A 10,793-nucleotide genomic window follows, 5' to 3' on the forward strand; every position below is an offset into this window, starting at 1 on the left:
CCTCCTCCTCCTCCTCCTCCTCCTTCTTCTTCTTCTTCTTCTTCTTCTTCTTGAGACAGGGTTTCTCTGTGTCACCCTGGCTGTCCGGGCACTCACTCTGTAGCCCAGGCTGGCCTCGAACTCAGAAATCCGCCTGCCTCTCCCTCCCAAGTGCTGGGATTAAAGGCGTGTGCCACCACTGCCTGGCAATTACTTTTTTTTTTTTTAATTTTGGGGGAGTTGATATTAATTTAATTACATTCACTATCTCTTTTTGTGTGTTCTCTCTCTCTGTGCACACACGTGTGTGTGTGTGCGTGTGTGCATGCATGTGTATGTATGTGTGTGTGCATGCATGTGTGTGTATTTGTGTGTACCCTGTGCCAGGGTGCATGTATAGAATCAGAGTACAGCACAGAGTTGTTTTTTCACTCTGTCTTTGGGTCCTGAGGATTGACCTCAGGTTGTCAGGGTTCCTACCCAATAAAAATTCTTTAATGAGTTATTCAGATGACATTTAGTATTTGATTTTTAAAACATGGTTAAAAGTTTCTACATTAGACATAGAAAGACATTATCTGTGGAAAAATTTGAATAAAAATCCTACAAGAGGACTGAATCACATCTCAGTCCCTTCACATAAGTAAATATGGTACTTGTTTAGTTTTAATTTGTTTGTTCGTACAAAATAAGGACACAGTAGTAGATGTTTGTTATTTAAATTATACAGTGCATGCAAAAAGATTTTAAACTCTAAAACCTTAAGGTGGATGACATTACCACTTTATATCAAATGCTATATGAAATGTATCTTTTTCTGATTTCACCCTTATATGCTAAGTACAAAATTCATCTTAGGCAAAGTCTGTATTTTCTACCACTTGAAGCCCTTTCTATCATGTAGGAGATATTCTTACAAATCAGTTGTCACCCAGGAGATGATTACTTTAGGAAGACATAAGAAATTGAATAGTGCAAAGGGGAAAGAGCATTGTTGGCACTGATTTAGTAGTTAAGAATTTGTCTATTCATTTGTCTTGGTGTTTTATAGAATTCCAATAAGGATTCATTTTAATGTGTGGAAAAGATGAGGTGGGTAGGTTAATTTTGAAGGAATTATAAAATCTAGGCTTGTACAAAGATTTTGGAGTTGTCAGGTGCACTGGAACCTTGATCCTAAGAACCCCTGTCAGAATTGTTTCCAGCCATGGCATGCATAACGATGCGTTCCAGTTGCCAACAGGAGTTGACCTCAGGAGTTCATATTTACTTCACATTATTTTGGGAGTTTGTGTTCTAAGTTTATGTAACATATTTTGTTTATGTAACATATTCTGTCATATATTTCATTTATGTCTTATTGTGTTCTTCTAGTCTAGGTTAAAAAATGTTAAGTAGTTCATTGAGAGGCAAATGGCACGCGCGGGCACACACACACACACACTCTCACACACACAGCCCTTTTGAATCACTCCTTTTGCAGATATAAACATGGCCTGCCTCCTTGACATTGCGTATCAGATGCTCAAAGACTAAACAGAAATTCCTCAATACTCCATCCTGCAGTGCTGTCAGTTTATGAGGGAAGAAAGCATCCCTAAGCAGTGGTTGGTTGGGGTTGCTGGGCCTGGTAGAGGTATTTGTGAGCTCTATAACAAAAGGGCAGATCTAATTATGGAAGGCTTTCTAGAGAACAACTTTGAGACATGTGCTCTTGCGGTTGACTGCAGTAAAGGGTGCTACTATGATTTCCAGTTCCATCTCGGTTGAGAACATCTTATTAATATCTGAATTAAAATCTCTAATTTCAACAATATCAATTTTTCATTTCCTCCTCATTCAAAAGAAATTACCTCCCATTTTGTTAAAGACTGAAAACGTCTGTGCCTTTTCTGTTTTTCTGATTGATGCTCTTTTTACATGTGTGCGGTACACATGTGTATGTGCATATGTATGCTCATGTGTTCAGTATGGACGCAGATGTGTGTGCATGTGTGGCACCCTAAAATTGATGCCGGGTGTCCTAAAAAAAATATCACTCTTCATGTTATTGAAGCAATATGCCCTGCTAAATCTGGATCTCCCCAGTTCTAGGTATTCTTACTAGCTAGCCTTCCCTGGGAATCCCAGTCTTGGTTTCTGGAGGGCTGGATTTACTGGCAGCCACCACCCCTGCCTGGCTTTATACCTGCATCCTGGCAAGCTGGGTGTGGATTCTTATACTTGCACAGCAGGTAATCTATTCATTGGCCAACTCCACAGCCTTGTTTGCTAAATCTTTTCTTTTCTCCCTTGCTATTACATACTGCTTTTCACCATGTCAAAACTGTTCAAAGATATTCGCAGAACTGTTGACTGGGTTCAGCTGAAGGATTTGTCACTGGAGGCTTTCCACTCTGGTGAAAATAAGGCTTTTGGCTTATTATTGGGCACACTGATTTTATTATGATTTCTTTTATTTTTCAGATTATACGATAAACACACCATTGTTCCCTTCTCCCTTTCCCCTCCAAAGCCCTCACATATATATCTTTACTAGCTCTTTCAGATTCATACTTCTTTTTATTAATTATTTTTGCAAGTATACATTTATATGCATGTACCTATATTCTTAAATGTAATCTGCCCAGTCTGTATAATGTTAGTTGTTTATCTGTTTTCATGGCTAACCTTTTAGTATTGGTTAGTTAATTGGTGTACGTTTCCCTGGGGAACACAATTTCTCCCACTTTCAGCATTCCTTAGTTGTGTATAGTTCTCTGGGTAGGGCTGGGACCTAGTGGTTTTCTTCTCTGTCCATTTTGTCATGCCTATCATTGTAGTACTTGTTTAGCTCATTCTCCGGCCATCAGTTTGGTGAGAGTATGAAGGTGGAGCTTTTGTCACTACAAGTAGAAATGATCTCCCAGTGAACACCCTGATACTTTGGCTTCCAGTCTTTCCAAAATGTCTACAATACCTCCAATGTTGCCTAAGCCTTAGGCATAGGAGTTGTTTTGTTGAACATTTCTGTCCATTGGGCTAGAAGTTTTGAGAATTAGTGGAAGGGATATGAGAAGTTACTACATTCACATTTTATCCAGTATATGATCAATTTACAGTAATAGAATTTTGCTTTCTTATTTGTTTAAGTTTACTAATTACAACTTTGGTTCTTCTTAGATTTTCCTGCTGCATTCTTGTATTATAGTTCTATAAAGGCCCTGTGTTAAGTCTAAGATTTCTTTCTTAACGTTTCTTTAATGTCATCATATGAACTTTGGATCATTAGATTACATCTATGTTTCTTTTTTCCCTTCTGTCTCCCATGTATTATAAGAGTATTCACCCTTAGCTAAGTCTCTCCTTAGGGAAATTGAGTGGTCTAAAATGAATTTTTGATTTGTTTTAATGCCAACACGATTACTTATTTCCACTTGTATCTTATTTATCCTGTATTCAGAGTATCCTGACTTTAAATCCTCGAATACAAACTCATGCAACTCTGCGTTCCACAATGGCCAAGAAACTAGACAAGAAACATTGGAAAAGAAACGCTGACAAGAACTGCTCGGTGAGTATCACGGACACATGATTTCCTTCTGAAAATTATTCCCCACACTGAAGGCAATGTCGTTTGTATCTTCGAAATGTAATTCAATATGCATAAGATGCTGCTGTGCTTTTAAATTAATTTAAGCATTTTATATCTGAAAACAATCTCATGACACTGTTTGATTTTGATGCTTTTCTAATCTTCTGTAAAATTTAAAAATTGTATGTTTTTTTTTACCAGTATTTCTTTCTCCAAATTCTTTTAAATTTAGCCTAAAATTGTGATACATGAACATAGCAGGCTGAAAGATTTTCCATATTACAAGTTCAAGTGTCACTGAGGAAGGTGGGGCACATGACTACCTGAGTGTTCAGTATGAACCTTCTGCACCCAGGAAAGGTGCAGAAGCAGCGCAGTTTTATGGAGGTTCCTTATGGCTGATTTCTAATTCTTTAATTCGCTTTTATTTGCTTGTTTGAAACAGAGAGTCCCTGTGTAATTCACACTGTCTCATGCCCATGTGGTCCCTTCTATCCTCACAGCCTGAGTTCTAAAATTGCATCTTAAGCACAGTGCCCAGCTTAGAATCTTTCTTATCTGTGTCTATGTCTTAATCACAGACTCGAGTGCAGATCTTTGGAAGGACATCAGGGTAGGCCACACTGGATCTATGGGCTACAGATATTTAAAATTGGAAAGAATTCCTTTTTTTTACTGGAATAGCCCCCAAACGATTTTTCCAAAATAATTAATGAGGCTGTGGCATGAGCTTGCTTGATGCATGTTCTCTGGATGCTCTTTACATACTGTTGTTTAAGATAGATGACTTTATTTTGGTCTGTTTTTCTTCTTCCTTCCCTTTGGAGGATAGGTCATGAGGACAGGCCCCCTGAAAAGGGTTTTAATGACAACAAAGAGGCAGGCATGCTGTGGCATGATCTCCCAGTCAGCTGCAGCCTTTGATTTGCCATTGTGTTTTCCTTGCTCCACTCCTGGGAATTCTGTGGTCTAGTATCACAGTACCTGACAGGTTTTTGGAAGGACACCAGGGTAGGCCATACTGGTCACGTGATGACGTGTTGTGATCTTGCATAGTGATGGCAGCACTTGAAGAGAATGAGCAGAATGGTACAGTTTTAAATGCATCTTGTAAAAACTATCGGGGACAAAGTCTCTCATTTCAAGTATGTGAAAGCTATGATCCAAAGACATCAGACGCTTTCTCTGGGGCCTCTCAGTTATAAATGATCTGACATTTTATGTTCCAGATTTTATTAGAAATAGGTTTCCCCTATTTCGATTATTATTATCACTACTATATTAAGAAAATGATCATTCAAAATGCAATCTTATACACAGACTTTCTTATTTCATTTCTTCCAGAATATGTAGCTGGCAAAGGTAGTGTTGAGATAAGTTTTCTCATTCAAGTGTTAGTTGTTTAGAATTTGTAGAGAGGTAATCTCACAATATTTGATTTAATATCTATGCTATGTGATAGGGTTGTTATTACAAAGTATCATAGATAGGGTGGCTTGAACCATTCTGTTTTCACCCTAGTAGAGACTAGTCTGAGAGCAAGGTATTGGCAGGCTGATTGCCGCTGAGAACTTTCTGCTTGTTTAATCAATGGTGTTTTTTTTTAACCTGTTCTTACTTTCCTAATGGCTTGTTTTAATCTGTTTACCTCTTTAAATATTGCCTCTAAATAACTACATTTTGAAATACTAGCAGTTTGTGTTTTAACACCTAAATTTTACAGAGACACATTTTAACCTCTAAAAATAACTTTAAGCTGTCAAACACACCCAGTCATTCATCTTATAGTAGTATGTACTGTGGAAAGAATTAGGTAAACATTAATTATGTAGAAAGAAGATTATTATAGGCATTATTTATTCAGTAGAGGAAAAAATATGGAAGAAAATCCTCCAAATTCTAACAACTGGGTCATGATTAACTAAATTAAAGCAAATATACTTAGTGTTAAATTGTATAACCTCTAAAATTATTTTTTAATAGTTAATACTCTTACTTAAGCAGTCACAATGTATATTACATGCAAAGCACATAAAATATTATATATAATTGTGATTATGTGTGCTTACATACAACTATACTTTTGTGGATAGCCACAAAGAATAAAAACGTCCATACAATTATTAGTGCTCATTATCTTTGTGTTCTTGACATTTTTGTATAGTCTGAGTTTTCTATAGTGAGCAAGTATAAATGGGCAAATAAAAGCTTCCAATCTATGTAAAAATAATAATCTCCTTGTATAAGATCAGATTTATTGCTGAAGATGCAGATCACTCTGCAAACTCCAGTGATATTCATAGGCTGAGAGAGAAGAGCAAAGAAGCCTGCTCCCTTGGGGAGACAGAGAGCGAAGGTTGAAGCTTACACTCAATTTACCATTTAAATAAAATCTCTTCCTTTACATAAGTATTCTCTCTGTGCATATATAAGGGAGTTAATATAATTGTTATCAAGGAATATGATTTGATTTTTACTCTCCAGTCTTTCTGTACACATAGTGAGACCAACAGAACTGTCCTTAATCTCACTAGAGGAACCAGTAAGACAGATAGCACTCAGAGAGGCGCATACCTACAATAGCCAAACACAAGAAAATGGAGGGAAACAGGAGTCCTTTTACAAGGCATGCTAACTCACAAGTGGCTAAGCTTGACTCCTATGCTGTCCTGAGAGAAACAGAAGCCCTTCTGTTTGTACTGGGGCGGCGGGGATCATGTAAGGATCCTGCAACTTGCTCATATATAGACTAGGCTGATCGTGAACTCATGGGGATCTACTTGCCCCAGTCATCAAATTGTTGGTAGTAAGTCTGTGATCAGCACACCCAGCAGAGATATATTCTTTTTTTTTAAGTCTCCTCTACCCCTTGCCTCCAGGGAAGACTTTGCAGAGCCTTCTGGATCTGGGTGAGACTGAGTTTTATCATGGATACATCTTGGCTCTTCCTTGTTCCCCTCTATTTCATCCCAGTGTGATTTTCCTGCAGAGCATTTGTTTAGGAAGTTCATACATCTAATCCTTGTGCAGTTCTCCTTCTAGAAAATTTAGTTATCAGATGCTGAAATTGCTATTTCAGGGCCTCATCCACAGTGACTGCTGTAGCCCTCAGTCTCTCTTCCTGGAAGACTGATTCTCTCTCTCTTCCCTCAGCAGTCCCTCCTGCCCATCCTTCCATTTCTGTGGCCAGTGTGTGTCTTTCTCCGCCTTCTACAAAACTGCATCATTAAGGAGATCACTCCTTCTCTCACTTAGTAACATTGTCAGTCATATAACCCTTATGTTTACATCTCTAGGTAGTCTTTCTGTTTCCAACATAACTAAATACCTACCAAATAGTTCTTCTTACAGATCTAATAGGTACTTTTAATATTGCATGGTGACAATCAACTTATGAAAGTACTGTCTTGCCTTCAAAATCTGTTCTTGGAATCCCTACCCATCTTTCCTGTAGAATAAAACTCTCTCTCTCTCTCTCTCTCTCTCTCTCTCTCTCTCTCTCTCTCTGTGTGTGTGTGTGTGTGTGTGTGTGTAATGTCCTTATCACCCCTCCTTTGGGTCCCTGCAGTGGCCTTGAGACAGATTCAACATTTAACCCCTTCCCAGTGGAGTCCATTCTCAACAAGTAACAGAGCTGAGGACTCCTTTAAAATTTCTGTGCTGAGAATTTGCCAGGAATCTTCCTGCTCACTGGGAGTCACAGTTTCCTTTGCTCGCCTATCATCTCAGCAATACCTTCTCCAGGCACCTTATGTAAACCTCTGCCTGCCTTTGGTGGCTCTTCGTGGGTTTCCTTGATAGCTTTTCTTCACAGTATTTGCTACTGATTCAACCCTTTTCCTTATAGGTCTCCACTCTCCTGTAAGTATGTAGAACCCAGAAGAGCAGAAGTTTTACATTTTACTTGTCTTAAATCCCTGCTCCTTGCTTGTGTTCCCAGCTTCTCACATGGCACATAGCACATAGCTTTTACTTAATGCCTAGCTACTGAATGAACGCACACATGAACAAATGGACAGAGCTCCTGCTTTCCCAGTTCTCTATATACTGGACATCACGATTACATATTCTCTTGCATGTAGTGATTTGCAGTTCTTTGTGAATCATTCAAATTATATTCTTTAGTTTACTCATGATAAGTGTCCAAGTCGAAAAACTGCTCAATGATTAACTTAGACTTCAATGAGTCATATATCCTTACCAGTATTTTACTTCACATCCTTAGAAAAAGACAAATGTGTTTATGAGACCAGACAGACTTTAAAAGTTCAAGAAAGCCTAGGCTGTGATGGTTCTCACGTTACTTCAGAAGACAGAATTAAGGCTTCAGTTTTGGTTGACCATGGTGAGTCTCCCTCCATTCACACTGCCACTGACTAGTCACAGTGTGTGCTTCCAGGTCACCTGTGAGTTTCTTTGAGATCTCAAATAGCATTTTGGGGGAAGTGCGGTGCAGTCCTCGTTCCCTACCCAACTTTTCTCCATCTTCTTATTCCTTCGCCGATACCTGAGCAGCCATGCCTTAGGTGCCGTATCACATGGTTCTTAGAGATGAATAGGATCTACAAAAAGTTGTGCTCTATTTTTTTTTATTTTAAAGACAGACTCTAATTTGTTTTACTAAGTAGAATACTGGCCTCTAAGAGAAAAGACATTGTTTTGTTCCAAGAATGACAATTTTGAAAATTTTTTTCCAGGAATTTCATTATTTGGCAGCTTACTAGTGATCTATGACTAATTGGAAATTTTGAATTACATAGGGAATTTAACTGCAAAATGTGTTTGGGCTGGGTAATGAATCACAGAGCACTTATTCCCAGTGTCTTTTAAGCAGGTGTTCTAGACTGCTGTTTATTTTTGACATTTGGAAAATGTTGAACTGTCCAAATTATATAAATATTTTGCAGTCATTTTTTATGTACAATTTTTGAAGACCAGTAAATATTATGAATCAAAAAATGTATCCCAGGTGAAAAAAATAAAAGGATACATGGCCATTTGTTTTCTGAGTTGTAGTGAAGCTATTCTAAAATCATAATACATAATAGGTGCTCATGGCTTAAAAGGATGACAAAGATGTAATGACTATTTAAAATTTGTTATTTCAAGTCCTATGTCTGAATATTTATATTTTAACCTCAGAATCACTTTGTGGTTACCATTATATTTTAGCTCCACTCCTAAATGAAGAACTGTATATAGGGAGACCAAAGAATCCTGGCTAATATAGAACTAGATGTTAAACTGGCATGACAGCTCTTTAAGCAGAGTACTTTACATGATGAAGTAAAAATCAAGCACTGACTTTTCCTTTTAGACAATGAAAATGAGTACAGAATATTTAGATTCATCAACTGAAATAAATATAAATGCAGTGTAGGACGTACCAAGGAACTGATGCTCTGAAGAAGAAAACAGACATCAAAAGTATTTACAGTAATATTTCAAAGAAAGAACAATAGATGGATTTTAATTATCAATCAAATTTGCCTTCAGCTGAATGATTCTAGGGTTTAGGGTAGGAGATGGATTTTATGAGAAATATAGGAGGCAAGGTGTTCAGGTCTGCTGTAGAAAGCTAGACAGTAAATCATGAAGAGCGGGGTAAGGGGGTTTCTGGAAGACTGCAAATGTGAAAATAACAAGAAATTAGAAAACATGACATGGTAGGTAGGGGCATAAATTGGTTTGTAAAGTGCTCACTTTGCCAACACAAGTGCCTGTGCTTCATCTGCAGAACCCACTTATACAAGCCAAGCTTGATGGAGCATTCTTGTAATCCTAGAGCTGGTGGGAAAGAGACAGACAACCCCTGGTTTCAATGACCAGCTAGCCTAGCCTAATTGGCAATTTCCAGACCACTGAGAGACATTGTCTCAAAGGCAAGAAGGCAGAGTGGCCCTTACATGTTGACACCTGATCTTTCCCTCTGACCTTCACATGTGCATACACTGCATGTACCCAAACCCAATATAACATATCTGCACAAAATATATGAGTTGGGAGTTGAATTTGCTTGTGCATTAACAATTTATAGGGTAAACCGATATGAAATATTGAATTAGAGTGTACTATTTTGAAGTGATGAGCTGGTTATGAAGAGGTGTAGGCAATTATAAGGCTGTGGATAGAGTTTTCTAGGAGCACAACAGGCATGGTTCATCTTGAGATTAAGGTAGGATTTAGCTTTAATGGAAGTTGGGTGCTGACTTCAAATAGACAATATAAAGGGCTAGCCAAAGACCCAGTAACCAAGATAATTACCATAGAAATAAATGAAAAAAAGTTAAGTAGGGACATATTTGTTTCCCTTTGTTGTTGAACTTATAGGGCTTTGTGTGGCACAGAACCTGCTGCCCATAAATAAGGAGAGGTAGAGGGGAGAATTTGGCTAACAACAACTGTGGGAGAAGCACAGAGTTCCTGCAAGGGAAGAAGGATACCATTTGTTGACCATTTCTAATGTGTTCCCAATAAGGTTCATTTGTAATCTTTTAGAATCATGCTAAGGTATGCCTCCTCTTATGGCTCTGCTTATTTACCCCCTCCATCAGTCTGCCTGGTGACTACAAGATGATACCTAATTTGGTTATTAGTTCTAACAGATTCGTTCACTCTTGTTTAGCTAGCCAACAATGTAGCTCTGCTAGACTTAATAATATAGAATGTGAATATCAGTGCTGGGCTACCAAGGTCCTCTCTAAGTGTAAACGTAACAACTTCAACAGCTTTGCACCACATCGTTAGAGAGGAAGTAACCTGTCTTCACCTCTCCTTATACCCCCAAATTGCCGAACAATTCTCAAAGCTTTCATCTATTATCGACACTACTTTCATATTTAATCTTAAGTTCCTGAAAGTAAAAAAAAAAAAATACATAAACAAAATTCTTTTCTTTACAACTTCTATGATTTTTTTTTTTGGCTGGTAGACAATGCAGTGTTTGTATAGAGAATACTGATACAACTAGATACTCAGAGATGCAGGAAAGTGACTGCTTTTAGTTTCTCTAGTGGAAGTTAATTTCTACCCTAGCAGTCTCTGTGATTGAACAACTTTGTCACTGTTACTTCGAAGGAGTCTTTTCTTTCTGTCTGGGATTTCTACTCTATTTTTTTCTGGGCTGCTGAATGAACTAAAGGGATGTCATCTTATTGGTTGTAATTTTGATACATGAGGTGGGTACAGCCATGTTTTGTTTTCCATTTTGGTGTGTGCATGTGTGTGTGTGTGTGTGTGT

General features: G+C 37.9%; 1 protein-coding gene across 2 annotated transcripts in view; it reads left to right on the top strand.

The window, feature by feature from the left end:
* The window catches only part of Dpyd (dihydropyrimidine dehydrogenase), an 835,953-nt gene that overhangs the window by 34,700 nt on the left and 790,460 nt on the right, over positions 1 to 10,793 (top strand). For both annotated transcript variants that reach the window (XM_031375299.1, XM_031375300.1), the window contains exon 2: positions 3,422 to 3,532. In XM_031375299.1, the coding sequence (XP_031231159.1) occupies positions 3,422 to 3,532 (111 nt within the window). The remainder of the gene's footprint in view (positions 1 to 3,421; positions 3,533 to 10,793) is intronic.

The sequence above is a fragment of the Mastomys coucha genome, unplaced genomic scaffold (assembly GCF_008632895.1).
Source record: "Mastomys coucha isolate ucsf_1 unplaced genomic scaffold, UCSF_Mcou_1 pScaffold16, whole genome shotgun sequence".
Lineage (NCBI taxonomy): Eukaryota > Metazoa > Chordata > Mammalia > Rodentia > Muridae > Mastomys > Mastomys coucha.